We start from the raw sequence: 20,104 nt of genomic DNA, 5'->3' as shown, positions 1-20,104 counted from the left end.
TATGTGGTGCTGAGGAATCGAACCCAGGGTTTCATGCATGCTAGGCAAGCACTCTACCATTAAACCACATTCCCAGAGACTTTCTTCATCATTTTTACCGGCTTAAAACATCTATAGATTCTATAAACAGGTTTTTTACTATTTCTAAATTCTGCAACCAATATCTAGATGATAGAGATGTATCATGTGTCATCACTTTTTCTTGTTTTACCTTCTGTAGAGGCAGCTGCTTCTCAAGCAGCTTCTGTCTGTGGTCTGCAGAGGCTTCTAGCAGCTGCTCCCAGCGCCGCAGGAGGGCAGCGTGGCGCTCCTCTATGGCTGGGCTCTGCTGATGCTGTGCAGCCACTAGTTGGTCCTTCAGCTCAGTGATCTCTGAAAGTCGCTCTTGCTGGAAGCTCTGAAGACTAGCATCCAGTGTGTCCTGAGTAGATCCATAGACAGGTTACAAATGGGAGAAGTGTAATAGGCCAATGGCCAGGCATACTTGAGGACAGCCAGCTTTTAATTATGGACAAGATAAAAATAAAGAGCTAAAACAAAGAAATGTAACTTAAATGATGTGACTATTTGGGGTTGGAATTAGGACTTTGTTCCAATAAATGCATATATACATGCAAATATATGCAAATATTGTATGCACATGTATATATGCAAATTATATGTATATTTGGTTGTGGGTCTTGAAACAGGGCCAGGGTTCTGTCCTTGAGCTTTTTTTGCTCAAGGCCACAGCTCTACTTCCAGGTTTGGTGTTTTTTTTTTTTTTTTTTTTTTTTTTTTTTTTTCTGGTGGTTAATTGGAGATAAGAGTTTGACAGACTTTTCCTGCCCAAGCTGGCTTCAAACCACAATCCTCAAATCTCAGCCTCCTGAGTAGCTAGGATTACAGGCGTGAGCTACCAGCACCTGGCAAGTGAACGCATGTTTTAGAATTAGATTTTAAATTAGGCTGGAAGTTAATGTCAGGGTAATATTGGAATATGGTACAGTATTTGGACCTAACATTTTGTGATAATCCCGTTTCTCGATCTGAGCAAAATACTCAGGAAGGACTAAGCTTCTGTGTGAGGCAGGTCGAGGTCATCAACCTGCGTCCATCCATCTGCTCTCACCTGCTTTGCCAGGAGAGTGAGGAAAGCAGTGAGATCTGCACCATTGTCCTTGGCCTTCATGCTCATTTCCTTCTCACCTAAACAGTAAAGAAAACCAGTGAGGGGCTGGGAATGTGGCTTAGTGATAGAGTGCTTACCTGGCATGCATGAAGCCCTGGGTTCGATTCCTCAGCACCACATAAACAGAAAAAGCCAGAAGTGGTGCTATGGCTTAAGTGGTAGAGTGCTTGCCTTGAGCAAAAGGAACCAGGGACAGTGCTCAGGCCCTGAGTTCAAACTCCAGGATTGGCAAAAAATAATAATAAGCCATTGAGAAGAGAAAGACTGCGTTTTCTATGTACCTTTGTGAGGAGGAAATGGTTATTTGAAATAAAGAGCAAGAAAATCTCTTGATTCTTTAGGTAAGCAACCCATTGACTATGGGAGCAGTGGTGGGAAAAGGACTGCATTTCTAAATTCTAGCAAAATAAATCTGGAAGAATTTTGGGCTTTTCATAAAAAGTGGAAACTTGCATATTGGACAAAAGTTGTAAGTCAACACATTTTATAGTTTATGTCCTAGAATGTTTTGTGATATAGTCACCTTCCTGAATATCATACTCAATATTATCCATTCTTGTTCCAAAACCCTCTGTTCTGTGGAACTGTGACACTTAGTTTCCTATGTGCTTGTGGGAGTACAATTTTTTTCAAGAAAGAATAAGAGCAGGTTGCAAAGGTACCATCTCTTTTTATCATGGTAAGAGGAAATGGCCCCAGAGACCAATCTACAAATGGAATTTATTAGGATTTCTTAGACCCAGGGAATCTGGCTCTTATACTTCATACCTATCCAGGATTCTACCACATCAGCCTTCCAGTTAAACTGCTGGAAGGCATAGTCATCTTCTAACTGCAACTTCCAAGCAGCCATTGCCTTGGCCAGAGAAGGAGTCTTTTCACGCAAAGCCTCAATCTTGGCAGAGATCTTGTCCTTGTTCTGAGTTTCCTCCTGCAACAGCAATGTTGGAAAAAGAAGGAGATGAGCCTGTATACGAGGAGTGTCCAGAGTGAGAAATATGGATTTGCTAGTTCTTATCATGATTATATAAGTGACTTAGAATCCCTGGATGATCTCACCTTACTCAGGATGTCTTCTGCTTGTGCATACACATTCTGCACTCGGCTCTCATGGACAGCAAAATCACTATCCAAAGCTTCATATTTATTCAGCAAGTTCTGCATAGATAAATCAGTGAAAATAGAATAACTGGCCTGGAAAATCTGTATGTACTCACATTAAGGCAAGTTGTGATGCTATGCACCAAGGTCAGTTCAGCAAAATTTATGGACTGAGTTTACATTTACTTTCTATATCCTCTGGAACAATGCTGCTAAATTGACTTCTCAAAACACTTTGCTTATCAAAGAGGGCACTCTTCCTGGAAAAATGTCACAGGAATACTGTGTGACACTGTTTCTAAATTGTCGTGATATCTCAAGTATTTTTTAAAAAAGTTTTTCAATGAGGGTGTTGATCGAGGTGACAGAAAAGAATACCCCCATATTTAGAATTAATATAATTCCATGGAACATTGCATCTATCATAAAAATGTTAAGTACTAAGAAAATTCTACAAACCAGGATACAGTAAAGCCACTAGCACAGCCATGTGTTTTGCAGTACTATTCACTATAGCCAAGATATGGAATCACACAATGAAAATTTACTCTTCCATTAGAAAAGACAACATTGTACCATTTGTAAAGAAATAAGAAGACCTGGAAAAGTTATACTAAGTGAAGTAAGTCAGGTCCAGAGAGACTAAAGATACATGTTTCCCCTTACATGTGGAAACTGGATTTGGCTTCTAAACTTATATGTAAATACACTGGGTGGTACACAAGTATATTCAAATGTATTAACTGAAATATGGTAGGTTCAAAGGAGATCTCAAATAGTGTAATTCCTTAGAAATGCCAAGGTAAAGTTTCAAAAAATAAAACATGAGGAAGGGCCCAAGGGGAGAAGAGTAGGTGCAAGAAGAGGAAATGGTGGGGAGAATGCAGTCAGGAATCCAATGGATATCCTACAAAATTAAGAAGAGCAAGGAAAGCGGTGGGGAGGGGAGGGATGGATAAGAATGTTGAAAGACATTACATTGATCAAGATATATTGTATTTCATAAACTGCTTTGTTCAATGGCAACTCCTTTTGTACAACTACTTAAAGATAATAAAAAATCAATAAAAAAGATCATTTTAAATCAAGTACAGGGGCTGGGAAAATGGCCTAGTGGAAAGAGAGCTTGCCTTGTATACATGAAGCCCTGAGTTTAATTCTCCGGCACCATATATATATATATATAACGGCCAGAAGTGGCGCTGTGGCTCAAGTGGCAGAGTGCTAGCCTTGAGCAAAAGGAAGCCAGAGACAGTGCTCAAGCCCTGAGTTCAAGGCCCAGGACTGGCAAAAAAAAAAAAAAAAAGCATTTAAATCAAGTACAGATTTTAAGGACAGGAGTTAAGAAGGAGATGAAAGTTTTTTTAAGTACCAATTAAAAATTGATTTGAGTACTGTCTTCATGCCTGACTAGTTCTATAGCCTTGTCCAAGTTACTTATAGCTTTGGACCTTTGAGTTTCCATATTTATAATTGGAAAATTGTCCATATTTTTACCGTCTTCTTCTCCTGGGAGAGAAGTTCTAATTTTACATGTGAAAGCTTTGCCTATTGAAGGATAGATCCCAGTAAAACTGAGTGGGAGAAAAGTATTCATTTCTGACAGTTCCTTACCTGGGTAGCAGCCAGTGTGTCTCCAGAATCCCCTCGGGTAACCATCACTTCCTTTTCAGTGAGCCATACCTCCTCTTCCTCAGCATTCTCCATGAATTGCAGGAACTGCAGAGACTCTTCCAGTCTCAGCCCTCTAAAGTAGGCGGTTAGTGGGGTAGGGTTAGGAAGACACAGGTAAGCAGTGAAGCCCCCAGAATGTGGCACAAACCCAACCAAAGCAGACTTCCTGATTCTCACAAGGCAGCCAGGATGGAACAAGGTCAGAACACAATCTAATACATGTCTGCTCATTAGTGCTGTGCATCTACCTGTGGAATGGAGGCAACAACTTCCCTAGAAATTCACTTTGGGACATCATCTACCATCTAGGAAGGTATGCTGAAGAAAGGAAACCCCAAGCAGACAAAAGACAATGCTTTCACAGTTAGGTCGATGTTAATTAAGCACTGTCTTCTTTTCTTGCATAATAAATAAACCACAAAGCTAGATGTTTCCTTTTATTAACTAAGGGAAAAAATGTCTTCTTACTGCCAACAGGCATTTGCTATGCAGTTATATAGCTCATTTTGGTTGTGTGGCTGCAAGGGAGAAAAATATCCCCCATTTTCTCTACTAAGGTCAGGGTGTAATATTAAAACTGGTGAGATAAAGTGAAACAGAGAGTATGAAGGATGCCACCTATAGAAAATAAGGGCAAAAGGCAGCTGTGGAGGAAAGGCATTTTCAGAACAGAAGCAATGATCATCAGTTTAGGATAAATGGCAGAAAGCTTCACAGAAGATGTGGTTTTTGAGCCAGGACTTCTGGGAGAGATGGGTCATCATGGAGAACAGTCAGACTGAGATGAGATTTCAGCATCCTGGCCTCCCTGTGCCAGGCTAACCCCTGAGGACCAGGAAGGTAAGTGAGCTTTCTATTCCCAACTCACCTCTCCTTGGCCAACTCTTTGAGCGTCTCCCAGTGTTGAACAAACTGAGCCAGCCGCTTCTGGATCTCCTCTTGCTCCACAGCAGCCTTGTCTCCCAGTTTCTCTGCCATGTCTAGTACATTCTGAAGAACATGCCCCGCTCCATGTTGTATTATCCCCAAATCATCTCCCCATTCAGCCAGGGGCTGACAATTTCTAATCCTTTCTCATGTCCAGATCATTTATCAACACTATGGACACCGAGGTGAGAACTACAATGCTAATACACTTTTCCAGGTTGTTGGCAAATATCTCAGGGGTTACTCCTCCCTCTGATCTGCCTTCTAGATTACTCATGGTCACAAGGGGCCTCTGCATCCTGGTCAGACTCAGAGCTGTCTTCCTCTGCTAAGACTCAAGTACAGTTTTCCCAGATGCCTGCATCCCAACTACAAATGACTGCCCAGAATTGTTGGAGGTGCTCCTTCCAGAAAAAGAATGGCTTCTTGTTCAGAATCTCCTATATAGAGGAGAAAATAATGTGGATGAGAGAATTAAAATGAATTCTTTTTCTTTTTGGTAAGTTGTGGTGCTTGAACTCAGGGCCCGGATGCTTTCCCTTAGCTCTTTTGCTCAATGCTAGTATTCTACCACATTAAGACACAGTGCCACTTCCAAGAAGATAAATCCTCATGAACTGTAGAATTAGCTCCTGGTGACTGAGGCATATTACTTTCACATTTTGTAACATCAACTTATCTACTACAGCATAAGGGATGGCTATTAGGTGGATATTAATATCTCTTCGGTGTGATATTCAATCTTACCTGGACAGCAGGTTCATGTGCTACCAGCTCCCCCTCTAAGCGTCTGTGCCTTCTCAGTAAGTTCTGAACACTCTGCAAATCCCTTCCATAGTCCTGGGAGCTCACTCGTAACAACTTCTCCCTGAGACAGCGGAAGCAAGTGAAAAATTCAGAGTTTAGGGACCTGAGGGGGTGAATTCTGAAACACATTGGTGCTAATACAAAAAAATACAAGTGATGGCAGACTCTTCCAGCAATACTTCTGCTCATGCCAGTATAAATTCCAGTAATATGTGGATGTCTTCCATGTGCCTGACTGTAACAATCCCCCGTTAATTCCTGATTATCTGCACGTTTTGTCCTTTCTGCTCAAGAAACAACATTATTTCTCTCCTTTCAAAAAGTGAGAAATTACATGTCTCCCATGGCTTTTAAAATTATTTTTGTTCATTAATATCAATAATTTAATTCAGCTGGAATGTATAACAAGTTGATGTTACAGGTGTCATGAAAGTTGGGATGTCTCCAAGTGTGAAATATTTGAATACCATGAAGCAGAGAGAGTGCATAGACAGGATTGTGCTATTTATTTTATGGCTTCTAAAAAAAGTTTTTAAATGTCCTATTTATTGCCCATTACAGTAAGTTTCCCTTACATTTTCATCACTCATAAGAATCAGTAGATTTGCAGAAAAGAAATCTGATGAGGCAGGTTAAATAGGAAGTAGAAAAAAATAGCAAAAATGGCATTAGCCATAAAACCACAGCAGATACTGAGCCACATTTTCAGTGTTCATTTAGTGTAATGTATGAACTAGATACGGAAGAATAATGACAATGCTATCATCCCCTGAGTAAGCCGCAAATACTCAGCTGTCTCTGTGTTATCACTCCATAGCCTATTTAGACAAACATTTATGGTACATACGTGAATTGCTCCCCACTCCCTCCACACTTCTCTTTCTCTGCCTATACCCAGTAAGGGAATTTGGGAGAAAGAAAACCAATATAATTAAAAAGTAATGCCAAATTCCAGAAACAGTTATGAATTTCATATCAGCATAAATATGAACATGCCTGGTACATCACACACTCTCTTGGATTTTTTAATGTATTGTGCTGAGGGATACGTACTCTATCCAGGATTCCTCATCGTCCAGGTCCTGAAAGAACTGGAACAAGGCATAGGTCTCCTTCAGTTTTTCATGGTGTGCAGCTGCCAGGCTCTGGACATTCTTGAAGCGCTCATTGACACTATCCATTTTCTCCTCTATCTGGTCAACGTTGAAAGTCCCACTGGAGACCAACTCCTTAGCCAGATTGTTCAGGTCTTTGAGTGGGTCCTAGAAAACCCCAGTGTGCTCATGAATAGCAAAGTCTTATATAGACCCCAGACTTTAATTGCTACTTGTTCTAGCTCAAGACTAGGTCATAGATTGTGAAGATGGTGATATTTTTTTTTGGACATTATACAGAATGATGAGTTTTAAACATACGTGTGTGAGTCAGGTTGGGTATGGATCAGATGAGTGAGCAATATGGATAACATGACTATATCACTCCAACTGTGGGTTTGTTCTCTATCCTGTTCTTCCTTCCATCGTGTTTGCTTATGTTTGCCCTCTCTCCCCACCTAAAAGAGAAGGTCTTGATGGGTAATTACATGTCTCCATATAGGATAATCTCCCTTCACAGTGCTGAATTTGATGACAATGCTTGATTGGTCAAAACATTCTACTTTATTTGGAACATTCCTAGGCTGGCCATGGAGCACAGCTCTTCTTTGTCTTTTTCCTGTTTTAACATAGTTTTCTCACTACCAGCTAGGAAATCCCACCAAAATCCTGTAGACTTCAGTAAACATTTGATTTCTTGCCTTTTCAATGTGGGTCTCGATTACCAAATAAAAGAGCTGATATATAATTCTCAAGAATGAAATGAACACCAACCAACATTTTTGTCACTGCCCCAGAACAAATTTTTGCTATTAAGTAGCAACTAGAGTCCTCCATAGGATTTCTATACTGTATGTATATTCAAATGAGTTCTGTGCTCCCATCTGATTTTATTTTGGTTTCTAATTTTGTAATATAAACTTACATTTCCTCTCAAAGAATATATAAAGTATGTAGTTTGGGAAAATAGGAAATTTATTTATATATGTCAGTAAAAATACATACAAGATAATTTTTAGGATCCATTTTCTGGAATTTAGAGTTTATCTTTTGGGTAGGAGAGCAGTACTAGGGCTTGAACTCAGGGCCAAAGTGCTTTTTGCTCAAGACTGGTACTCTGCCATGTGAGCTTCACCTCTGCTTCCAGGTTTTTGGTGGTTAGCTGAAGACATGGGTCACATGGACTTTTCTGCCTGGACAGGCTTTGAACCCAGATCTTCAGATCTCAGTCACTAAACAGGATTAAAGGTATGAGCAACTGGCACCTGACTAGATCTTATGCCTTATTGGTAATTGGTAGTGACTGTCACATTGGCTTTGAATCCCTTGAATTTAGCGAGGCTAAAATGAGTACTGGTTGAGAATATCAAGGCCAACTTTACAAGGCTGAGTTCTCAAATGGTCTTCTAAGACAGACAGGAGGGAATAGGAAAACCATTTCCATTCCTTCCAGAAGAGCTGGACTCCAGCACTACTTACCTCTCGAGCCACCATCTCTGCCTCCAGGAGTTGGTGCTTCTTGAGCAGGTTCCCTGCAGAAGCCAAGTCCCTGGCCTGATCTTTCATGGCTAGCAGTCCCTCTGCCTGGAACAGGTAGGTAGACAGTGAAGCTGATAGATTCAAACTGTGTTTAAGGAGGATGTGACTTGGTACCCATGTCCCCAAAATTTCCCCAAAGGCTCAAGCAAATCATTCACATATATTCATATATAAATTCCTCACTTAACAAGGATTCACTCAATTCCCGGGCTCCAGCCATTTCCAGGTGCAATTACCTCTGAGAGCCAGAACTCAAAGTCCCGGATGCTAGTGTTGAATCTCTGCTGACGACTGGCCTCATTGAGCTTCTGTCCTTTGTCAGTTGTTCTCTCAAGGAGGTAGTCCCAGTGTTCCTGAAGCTCATCCAATTGTTTCTAACTCAAAGCAAATGAGAGCTCATTAGGATGGTTGGGACCCTTAGTCCTGTGGTACATGGAGAGGATCATATACAGGGAATTGGATGTAGTGTTTATTCAAAATTTGCTGACACTAGTTCCATCTGAGAGAATGATAGAAGCTGTTGGATGGAAGGAAAAGTTTGGGGGAAAATAGTATCCTGAAATGCTTACACATGTCAAAAGACTTTTGGAAGAAATACCAGAAAATGTAAACATAGGGATGATGAGACTTAGAAGTTAAGTTGAAGGCTTTCTTGGAGTTGTGGGCACTGAGTGGGATGGGGTGATGTGACCTGAGCAGCACTGCTTTCGTTTTCCTTTGTGCAACAGAAGGAAGTGTATGGACCACAGAACACATGCCACACAGGGAACCTTGGATTAGTCAAAGGTTTTTCTCTTCAGGGGACTTTGTAACCACCAAATGCATGCATCCTGAGCAGAACCTTTACCTTCACCATCTCCTCATCGCCATCGCATGCCTTCCATTCAATTAGGGAATGTCCTAGGTTGATGACTCCTGTTACTTGTTCAGCTCGACCAGTGACTTCATTTTCAAAGGTCTGGTGTTTCAGGTATTTTCTCTAGAGGTAAAGCAAAAGTTAAAACTGAGTGTGATTGATCACCACTAGATCTTACTTGGCACAGCCAAAAGAAAGAAAACACACAAGAAATAAGCAAATGTTTGGAAGATAAAACTTTAATTCCACACACTCATCATTTAGCTAGTTGATGCAGAGGATACTCTGTCAGTTCCATATTATTGTCAGTTGAATTTAAATCATAAGTTCTGCTGTATCTGGCTGCCTTTAATTTTATGAAAATATGTCTCTCCTAAAGCAAGCAGTATGCCACCAGAAAGGTAAAAGCTATGGTAACTATCTGAAACCCCAAAGGGCAATGTGACATGATTAAGTGATAAGATGAAAAATTTAGATTTGTTGAAAGATGATGCCCTATCTTTAAGCAGAAGTTGGGCAGTATTTTAGGAAAAAGCATCTGCAGCACAACATGGAACTCTATCTTGAGCATTAGTGTTTTTTCCTTAATGACAATCTCTTTGCAGCTATATAATGCAGATATTGAGGTCTGCTATAAATTACCTCCTCATATAGGAAAAAGTATGAGAAGGTTAAAATAATACATGAGATAGAGTTCAGTACAGGGGAATGACCAATCAACAATCCAATCCACAATGTAGGGATGAGAAATTTTTTTTCTAAGATTTCTATTTTGAACTTGCCTGAATGTTGGTGGTATCTTTGTATGATTCATCACAGGCTGTGGGTAACATCTCACTGATCCATTCTTCTAGCTCCTCAAGATCATGGTGGAATTGTTTCAGATCAGCTTGGTCTCCAAGCTTTGTCTGCTCAGCAATCAGTTGTTCTTTGAGAGCATTCCATCTGGATGGAAGGGGGCCAGATCACTTGCTGCTTTCCAACCTTGCCCTCTACTCTGAGGCAATAAATATGAATTCTTCTCGTTCTCCAACCTATCCCTTTTCCTTTCAGATATAAAATGCAGTGGCTAACTGAGGTAATTTGTAAAGTAGCTGCCCTCTCTTTCACTCTGTATACAAGTTTAGATCAGAACATTTCCCAAGTTGTCAGGTTAGCTAAAGGCATGGAAAAGGGACAGGACTCAGAGTATCACCCCATTGTGATGCTAGCAAAGAGACACTGCTATATTTTCCTGAAGTAGCAGGTCTGACCTGTTGAGCACATGTTGGAGCCGAGTAACAATTTCTTCTTTGGCATAGTGGTCATCAGCTACAAGTCGATCAGCAAAATGTTCTAGATCAGTGATCTTCCCTTCCTGGATAAAGGAAAAGAAAAGATCCCACATGCTTGGAAGGCAAGCCATTGGTGTAATCCCTGATTAATATAATCCTGATTGTACACCTGACTAGTGTACACCTGATTGGTGTAATCCCTAGAGTAGAACAGAGATACCCTTTGTGATTTCAGGGGCCAGATCCAGGACCAGAGAGTACATGCCTGATGGGCAAGTATATTTTCACTCAACAGGTGGAGAAATAGTGATCATATTGAGATGAAGTGCTGATATAGCATTGAGTCCCTAAAGAACAGATGATTCTGGTGGTTATTATCATGGATGAAACCTGTATCAGATGAGGTATTGAAATATAGACAGTTATAGTCCTAAATTTTGGGGTTTTGAAAGATGAATTCAATGGTCAAAGCTGATTTGGGTGAGACAGTGTCAAGCTACCCTCCTTGACCCCTACATCGGTGAGAATGTAAATGTGAACCAAAACACTTAGAAACTAGCAATCCAGGATTTGTATCATGATTACTAACAGCTATGGCTAGAACTTTCATATTATCTTATCACCTGAGCAGTGATTGCTTTGTCCAAATCATCACGTTTCTTCATCAGGGCTGCCAGACTGCTTAAGGAGTCCTCATCATCCGACCTCAGGGAACTCTCACGTGCCACCATCCAGCTCTCAATCTGTTCACAATTTCCCCGGAACAACTGTGGGGGTAAAATGTAGAGGTGCACCACGTTTGGTCCAGTTGGACCAAGAGAATTAGGTTCTCTCTCTTCCATGGTGTCAATACCAAGCATCCTTGAGGGCTGTGCACGTTCACCCAGGAAACACTCGAGAGAGAATCTGAGCTACACTGGAGCTTGTTCTCTTCCCTAAGCACACACTTAAAAAAATAGCTCTGCCAAGTTGAAGGGTGTTATTTCCAATATCCCACACCTGGTAGATACTGAATGGTCATTTCAAGGCTTTTGAACATTACCCATAGAAGTATCCTGGGATAATCCTACATTTTTTCCTTAAAAGCTGAAACTATCCCTTCCTCTTCAGCTCTGACATATCGACATATTTTGTTTTATTAACAACCATCCCTTGTATTAGAATGATCTACACTAAAAAAGAGAACACTATTTTACTAATTTTTGTGGCACCAGGGCTTGCACATGACAGGTTCTCGATGAAAATCAATCCATGTCTTAAACAATCAATAATTTTTAATAACACCCCTTTGTGTCCAGGAGTACCATCTTGTTTCTCCAACAGGGATAAGAGTAAACAGTAATGCCCAGTCTACAACAGAGAGAACAGTAGAAGATAAGAGATACCCTTATTTTTTTTATGGTCCTGGGCTTGAACTCAGGACCTAGATGCTGTCCCTGAGCCTCTTTGTGCTCAAGGCTAGTACTCTACCACTTGAACCACAGTGCCACTTTCGGCTTTTTCTGTTTATGTGGTACTGAGGAATCGAATCCAGGGTTTCATGCATGCTAGGCAAGCACTCTACTGCTAAGCCACATTCCCAGCTCCCCTTATGTTTATAATAGAAAATGCAGTGTGTTGAGGGCTGGGAAAATAGCCTAGTGGCAAGAGTGGTTGCCTCAAAAGTGCAGTGTGTTGAATCGCTATAATAAACATAAAATGGCTACAAGGAACATATGTAACTGTTGAGAATTTGCCATACCTGCAAGTCCAGACATTGGTATAGCATCTTCTTGCGTTGTTCCCAATCCTTCTCCAAATCTTCTCTTTTGAGTCTAACAGCTTGAAGCTTATTTGCAATCTCAGGGCTATTGCGGTGCCCATTCTTTATAAGTTCTGTGCCAAAGTCTTCTAAGGCCTGGAAGGTGGGAGCCTCTGCCTCCATGTCTACACGGTTTTCCTATGGGAAAGGGGAGAAAGAGCCTGGTGAGAACAATCCTGGTGACCAATTTTAAATGAGGGCTAGTGATCAGGTCACATGACAAGTGTTTGTGGGGTTGGTAGCCATACCTGATGTCGCTCCAGCAAGATCTCTGTGCTAGTTAAGTCCTCAGCCAACTCAGGGGATGATACTATGACACCAATGCCTTTGATCCAGTTCTCTAGGTCACTAGGGAAATAATGGGATTATCAAGCAAACTTTACAACCTACTGCAGGTAGTCTGTCAAGGCCCATTTTCCACTCTTGGTAGTCCAGAAATTAGACAAGATAAACTGAGATGTACTCTCCTAGAGGGTAAATACCAACCATGCCTTAACTTAAACACTATGTATGATGGTTAAATTACATATTTCATAAAGAATGTCCTTGAGGCTGGGATTATGGCCTAGTGGTAGAGTGCTTGCCTCATATACATAAAGCCCTGAGTTTGATTCCTCAGCACTACATAATAGAAAAAACTAGAAGTGGCGTTGTGGCTCAAGTGGTAGAGTGCTAGCCTTGAGCAAAAAGTGCTAAGGCCCTGAGTTCAAGCCCTCAAACTGGCAAAAAATAAAAGAATGTTCTTAATCTTTTTTAATAAATAGAAATTCTTAGCTCTGGTTACAGAGACTGTTTTTATAACCAAAATTTATTCAAGACGCTCTTAGAAAAAGGAAACAAGCTGAAGTTAGACACTAATAGCTCCTTTTAACTCTGAAAGCAGAAGTATCATAAAGATGTAAAATAGTCTTATGTTTCACAGAATCTGGGAGCATTATTATACTTCTGGAATATTAAGGAATAAGTTTCATGTTGAGGAGGTGCCATTTGACCTGTAACATTAATGATATATATGAATATATATGATTTTCAGGAATAGGTGTGGCTACTCTTTATATTGTCATTTTTTGGCAATTGAAGGTTTCTTTTCATTTATGAAATTCTACCATATTGTAATTTTTTTTTTTTTTTTGGCCAGTCCTGGGCCTTGGACTCAGGGCCTGAGCACTGTCCCTGGCTTCTTCCCGCTCAAGGCTAGCACTCTGCCACCTGAGCCACAGCGCCACTTCTGGCCGTTTTCTGCATATGTGGTGCTGGGGAATCGAACCTAGGGCCTCGTGTATCCGAGGCAGGCACTCTTGCCACTAGGCTATATCCCCAGCCCCATATTGTAATTTTTAAACAGCAGTTTTTCACACATGCACACAAGCAGACTCTCTCACACACACAGGATACTAAATTGGAGGAAAATCGTTTGGCTAGTTTGTAAAATTTTCTTCAAAAGCACTGTGTTCCGAGTTACTCCTTTCTGTGTTTTAATCCCAATTGTTCTTCCAACTAGATGGATTTAATGGGGGCAGAATTGTTCCACAACATGTACATTTGCAAGGTAGATTTGGGGGTTGTAATAATGTCTAGACTGTATCATGATGCTGACTACTTTCTAGGAGTTGATTCTAACATTTTACCACATCTACCTCTTGTTAATTCTCCTTACCGTCCTAGCAAATAAACCCTCCAGTTGTTCCTATTTCATGGGCCTTCTTTGCTTTACTCATCCTTGTGTCTTTGCTTGCACAGTTACAGCTGTATAAACAGCTTTCCCTTCTGTTAAAAGCTTGATTTGAAAGGAGTAAAACGCTCCTTTGTCTCTACAATGCATTATTTATTCTGTCTACCTCTGAGCTATCACTGGTGTATGTGTGTGTGTGTGTGTGTGTGTGTGTGTGTGTGTGTGTGTGTGTGCTGTTTCATGGTGGTTATTTGTGGTCTCTGCCTCTCTCCAGTGGAAGGAAAACCTCTGAACCCTACCATTTCAGGCATAGCACTGTAAATAGAATATATCCTTTACAGAAACTTACTTAATTGGGAAACGTGGCTTTACATTCCTTAAAAGTTGAATATTTTATGGCTTCGGGTACTGAACCTGACATGTGGGCGTGGAACGCAGTGGTGGTTTACACACTCAGCAGTGAACAGCCCCTGCATCCCCACTGCTCCCAGATAGGGAAGCTGACGTCCTGCCTGGCAGAAGTCAACCTTTTGAACTTTACCTGGCTTTGCTGAGGAACAGGTAGAATTTCTGGGCCTCATTCAGGCTCTCCTTACGGTCCTTTGTAAGTCCTTGCAAATCATCCCAGGCCTGGTTTAGCTGTGCTCGCTGCCTCTGCAGGTCCTCGGTGGCATCAGGGTGGGATTCGCAGAGTCGCTCTGCTGTCTCTCCCAGCATAGTGACCTGGAGGAGGTAAAGGAGACCTGGTAATCACCTGAATCTTAGTGGAAGAACAGGCCTGAGTCCTAGTATTCATCTCCTGATCAGTCCAAACACACACAAAATAGTATCAGCTTTCTACTTCATAGGATAATGTACTTGAGGTAGTCAAAATGGACTTTACTCTTCATTTTACAAGGAGAAGTCACGCCAGGTGCTCACATCTGTCATCTTAGCTACTCAGGAGCCTGAGATCTGAGGATTACAGTTCAAGGTCAGCCTAGGCAGACAAAGCCAAGAGATTTCTATCTCTGATTCATCATCAAAAAGTCAGAAGTGGAGGTGTGACTCAAGTGGTAGAGTACCAGGTTTGAGTGCAAAAGCTAAGAGATAATGTCTAGGCCCTGAGTTCAAGTCCCAGAATAGACACAAAAATAAAGAAGTAATTAATAAGAACTCATGGGGGAGTAGCAGTTAAGTGACTTTGCTGCTTAGTGGCAACACCAGCTAGGAAAACCAAGTATCCATCCTGATTCTTCATGTAAAGATTTTCCTTTGTCTCTGAGTGACAATACAAAGTTATGCTACCTCCAATGTATCTAGAAAGTCCCAGGCTTTGATTTTGGGCTTTGAGGTAGGATAAAACATAAATACAAAATTCCTGAGGAAATTGCATAATTATTGAATATAGGCCTGACCATCCGGCATTTGAATATTTGCTGTTTCTTTTGAGTCACTAGCCTCTAACTATTAGCCACAAGTTCTGATCACATGACACCCATTAAAGTAGAAAGGAGATATAGAATACTCACTTGGAAAGAGGAAATTCAATGTATTTTTCTCCATGTTTGTATCGAAATGAGTATGAACTTTTAGTAGTATTGCCTTAGGGCAATGTACAAGAACAAGTATGGCCCCAAATCAAGAGGCAAATAAGAAGTGGAGCTGTGCCTCAAGTAGTAGATTGCTAGTCTTGAGCAAAGCAAAGCTCAAGGATAGTGCCTAGGACCTGAGATCAAGCCCCAGTGCTGGCACAAAATAAATGAATGAAACTGAACAAATTTTGGGCTGGGGTAGCTCAGTGACAAAGGGCTTGCCTAGCAAGTGCAACATTCTGAGTTTGATTACCAGTACCAAAAAATAAATGACAAAAAATATAGTTTTAGGGCTGGGGATATAGCCTAGTGGCAAGAGTGCCTGCCTCGGATACACGAGACCCTAGGTTCGATTCCCCAGCACCACATATACAGAAAACGGCCAGAAGTGGCGCTGTGGCTCAAGTGGCAGAGTGCTAGCCTTGAGCGGGAAGAAGCCAGGGACAGTGCTCAGGCCCTGAGTCCAAGGCCCAGGACTGGCCAAAAAAAAAAATATAGTTTTAAAAATTCCTAAATAAGAAGCAAATAAAATTAAGAGCCTTGGAAAGAGAACCAGGGAAGGAGACACTGGTACAGGCATAAATGACGAGGAAGGTGTGAGAAATCTTGGAAGCATTGTCTCACCTTTTCCCCCAGAGGTGTGAGGTCTCTCTCAAAGCTATCGTGTTGTCGCTGAAGGGCCTGGACACTGAGCAGGTCTGAGCCAGGGTCAGCAGCATTGAGAGCTTGGCACTTCTTCTCAATTTGCTCCTTTGTGTCATCCGCTTCTCTGGTACACAAGGGAGTGGAGACTTTAGGAGTAGTGATGTTTGCCAGAGGCAGACAAGCTGTGTCTTCAAGAAAGTCACCACCAGAACCAACCCCATCACCATTACCACCACCACCACTACCATCATCCTTTAGATGGGCTGGGCTTTAGGCTCCTTAAACCTTTACAACGCCTAGTGGCATAGGTGCCATGGCCATTTCCAATACATATCATCTGAAAACTAGGAATTAACAAAAATAAATATTTCTCAAGGTGATATTACCAAATGGTTGGTCCTAGATTTGAACTAGGTGGTCTAGCTAAGAGCTCAATTGTTTATATATATCATAAGCTAGTTTGAACAACAAGGCCCATCCAAGTCTCTGTTTTCTCTTCCCTTCATCATAAAAAATACATTTATACATAGGAAGGTGTTTGTTTGTTTATATGCTTTTATAAGTGTTTCCTGGGTAAGTAAGGGTTTGAGAATCACACATGAAAAAATGTTGGAGGAATAGTCAAAGTCAATGAGATGTCCCCTGTCCTTCACTGTTTACTTCAAGTTCAGGAATATAATGACTTAAACCTATCGTTTCTACTGCAGGTTTGATTTGCTGCCATGGAAGCATATATAAACCACTAATGATGTGCCAGGGCCCAACCGAACCCGGACATTAGAAAAGTGAAGTTGGCTGTGTTGTCTTGGCCTATCCAAGAGGGATCTATTGCAGAAGGGCTTCATCTCCTATTAGCAAACTGTCTTCATCTCAGCAAGGAGGGTGCTACTGGCGGCTATTGTCCTACTAGAGCAGAGAGGTCTGTGGATTCAGCGTGTCAGTTCTGAGTAGCAGTGCTTTTTAGAGTTAAAATTTTTACCTATGAAACATCTGGACAGCATGGGCACTGCTCAGCATCTGCTGCTGTTCATCTGCTAGTCTCTGCAAGGAATCCCAGCGGGTATTCAACTCCTAAAAGAAAGCAGACACATCAGACTTTAGCCAGAGAGCCAGCTTAGTTTAACCAATGGCATCCAAGATCAGTTGGGGTTTAAGTGATTATTTTCATGTTATCTCCTTCACAAGTTTCATAGTTCTACTTTTCCCTTGAATAGCCCAAGTGTGGTTCACTTGCATGGCAGTGCAGAGAAAAAGGGATTTTTGACTTTTGATGTTCCAGGTGGAATCAGTGCTCACTGTTACCAAAGGTACATGGGAAGCTCTGAAAAAATAAGTGAAAATATTATGTTGGTTCTTCCAAGCTGGCTTTTTTCTCTAGAGCAAACAATACCTTTCTGCATTTTGAGTTGAATAGAGTTAGTGGTCTCTTCAAGTATTCTTTTCCACAGGGGATAGGTACATTATTTTCATGCAGATTCCCTTTTGCTTTTATCCAGGGAAAATTGCCACAGAAAGCAGAGGGGAACTTATCCTCTCTGGCTTATGAGAAAAAAATTGCTTTCTGTTAACATTCACTCGGTCTTTTGTAGAATCATAGCTCCAGACACAAATCAGATGAGTTATTCCCTCTCTCCAATCTCTGCAGCTAAGGAGGGAATTCTTAAATTTTTCTCCTTCTTATGTTTCTCTAAGCACATCTCTTGCAGTAAACTTTCCTTATTATCTTCTTTCCCACTACCCTAATTCCTTTATCCATTCTATCTTTGCATTCACATATCCGAATACTGGATTTAAGTGTGTGGAAGTGAAAGGGAGGTGAGTATGTGTTGTAATTTAATGATTTCAGGTCAGTTTAAGTGCATATATTCCACATTTTCAATTCAAAATACTTTTTCTGGTAGGACTAAAAAATAAGAGCTTTATGTTCAACAGGATGAAACACATCATAGAAAATGAAGAGGAAATGTAGAAATGACCCTGTTCTACTTTGGGAATGCAAAGACCCACAGACAGCCAAGAGCAGAGTCAGGATTTAAGCCCAACCATTCCTCCAGATCGATTTTATAGTCTTTACATCCTAATACTTTCTCTTTAAACTAAACCTGAATTTGAAGTCCCAATCCTTTGATTCTCCTCTCTCCAAAACACTCTTGTGAGGACTCAGAGAATAAGCTGAACCTGCTTTAATGACACTGATTAGAAAATAAAGGTGGCTGGACTGTTTGGACTGCTGGGTTTAGTGTTTCCTGCAGCTAGGTCCATAGCTGGTATGACCTTGTGCATGTCACAGCTAATCTGCAGAGTAGGAATCCAAATACACTGAAGCCCAGCTTGGTGATGAGGAAAAGTGAAAGGGAGCCTTTGTTACCTGCCGGATGTGAGCTCCTTCTGGGGTAAGAAGTTTTTCGTAGAGCAGATCATCAGCTACTTTGTTGATATCCCTTAATCGGGGCTCATTGGTCTTCAAATCCTGAAGGACAAAATTTGCCCAGTTGCAATGTGAAGCCTCCCCAGAAGTCTTCCGCATTCACTAGTCAGTCCTGATTGCCACTTGCTAAGCACAGTTGAAATGTTGCCAATCTCACTTGCAAGCACACAGCTACTCTCCTCCCATCTGAGTGTTCTCAAGACCCTGACACCCGGTAGCTGAATTCAAAACTTACCAAGAGAACTACTATTTATATGGAGTGTGAGGTCTAACCATTTTCTTAAAATCTCCCCTGGGCTAATTCATACTACCACAGCAAATGATATCTGTGCTACATAGTATTATTTTCTGTTGCTCCAAATTCCTCTACTTTTACAGAATTTCATTGGCTAATTTATTTCCCTATATTAAAGGATGTTTGAGGACCAGCTCTAGAATGCTCTCTCTCTCTCCACACACACATACATATATGTATATAATATACACACATACATATATATGTATATAAATATATGGTGTATTTTCCACATGGAGAATACCATAAGCAAAGGAAAAGGAGGAAGTCTTATACTCAGTACTTGTTAAGATGGTGGATAAATCCAAGTGAAGTAGTGATAAAGGGGTTTTCAGTAGTTAGGTACTTAGAAACTGTCACTACTCTTCCCATTCCAGCTTCCATCCCACAATTCAATTCCATGCAGATTCCCACCCCAGCCCATCTTGATCCCAGGCCCTAGAAACACAGGAAACATAGGAGAATTCTTGGAGACCAGCACTCCCAAGGGGATTTTGGAGTATCAAAGAGTAGAAAGTTAGGCTAGCCACTTTTCCCTGAGCTTGCTTTACTGGTATGAACAGCTACAATACCCAGCAGCACTGATATCCATTACTGAGTGGTGCTCTTGGTAGCTTTGGGAAAGACATTTAACAAGTACAATGTTAATTAGAGTCTTACAGGAAGAGACACAGAAATGGTGACAATGTGCAAAAAGGAGTCTGGAGAAGATTATTATTTTTCCATACCCTCTGGAACTCATCAAACTTTTTCTGCAGCTCCCAAACATCATCTAGTTCCACTCCGGTGTTTTCCGCCTTTTTCTCTTGGATCCAATCCAGCATGTCTCCTGCCTCATAGGCCAGCAAAAATTCATTGTAACGTTGTAACAGGCGACGTCTGCGCTCTTCAGCCCGATCCAACAGGGAGTGGTATCTAGATGAATGAGTGAAGAAAATGGGAGGAATAGAATAAAAGAGGAAGGAGAAAAACACAAGAGAATAGAGTGGGGTAAAAGAAGCAGAGGTTGAAAAGGACAGAAAGGAAAAGACAAAGAAAAAATCAAAATAAGATCAATAACAAAAGGGGGGAATTAAGATGGAAAAACAACATTAAGAGCAGAGACACAGGATTACTTTTAAACTAAGAAAAGTGAGGGAAGGGGTGGGTTGGGTGGGTGAGAATGTTGAAAGAGGTGACATTGATTGACTCATGGTATTCATAAGCTGCCTTGTTGAATGGCAACTCTTTTGTACAACTACTTAAC

At 41.1% G+C, this 20,104-nt stretch overlaps 1 protein-coding gene across 1 annotated transcript in view; it reads right to left on the bottom strand.

Moving 5' to 3' along the window:
* The window catches only part of Spta1 (spectrin alpha, erythrocytic 1), a 59,419-nt gene that overhangs the window by 9,022 nt on the left and 30,293 nt on the right, over positions 1–20,104 (bottom strand). The window contains exons 23-43 of the mRNA XM_048357250.1: positions 19,587–19,773; positions 18,504–18,605; positions 17,115–17,206; positions 16,115–16,259; positions 14,458–14,639; positions 12,493–12,592; positions 12,185–12,382; positions 11,067–11,210; positions 10,423–10,526; positions 9,952–10,114; positions 9,161–9,292; positions 8,550–8,687; positions 8,254–8,358; positions 6,734–6,942; positions 5,621–5,741; positions 4,815–4,936; positions 3,887–4,019; positions 2,231–2,329; positions 1,940–2,102; positions 1,112–1,188; positions 212–421 (exon numbers count right to left, since the gene is read on the bottom strand). Of these exons, the coding sequence (XP_048213207.1) occupies positions 212–421; positions 1,112–1,188; positions 1,940–2,102; positions 2,231–2,329; positions 3,887–4,019; positions 4,815–4,936; positions 5,621–5,741; positions 6,734–6,942; positions 8,254–8,358; positions 8,550–8,687; positions 9,161–9,292; positions 9,952–10,114; positions 10,423–10,526; positions 11,067–11,210; positions 12,185–12,382; positions 12,493–12,592; positions 14,458–14,639; positions 16,115–16,259; positions 17,115–17,206; positions 18,504–18,605; positions 19,587–19,773 (2,926 nt within the window). The remainder of the gene's footprint in view (positions 1–211; positions 422–1,111; positions 1,189–1,939; positions 2,103–2,230; positions 2,330–3,886; positions 4,020–4,814; positions 4,937–5,620; positions 5,742–6,733; positions 6,943–8,253; positions 8,359–8,549; positions 8,688–9,160; positions 9,293–9,951; positions 10,115–10,422; positions 10,527–11,066; positions 11,211–12,184; positions 12,383–12,492; positions 12,593–14,457; positions 14,640–16,114; positions 16,260–17,114; positions 17,207–18,503; positions 18,606–19,586; positions 19,774–20,104) is intronic.

The sequence above is a fragment of the Perognathus longimembris genome, chromosome 11, assembly GCF_023159225.1.
Source record: "Perognathus longimembris pacificus isolate PPM17 chromosome 11, ASM2315922v1, whole genome shotgun sequence".
NCBI lineage: Eukaryota > Metazoa > Chordata > Mammalia > Rodentia > Heteromyidae > Perognathus > Perognathus longimembris.
Note: the sequence above shows the minus strand (reverse complement) of the source record. Positions and strands in the feature narration are given on the sequence as shown.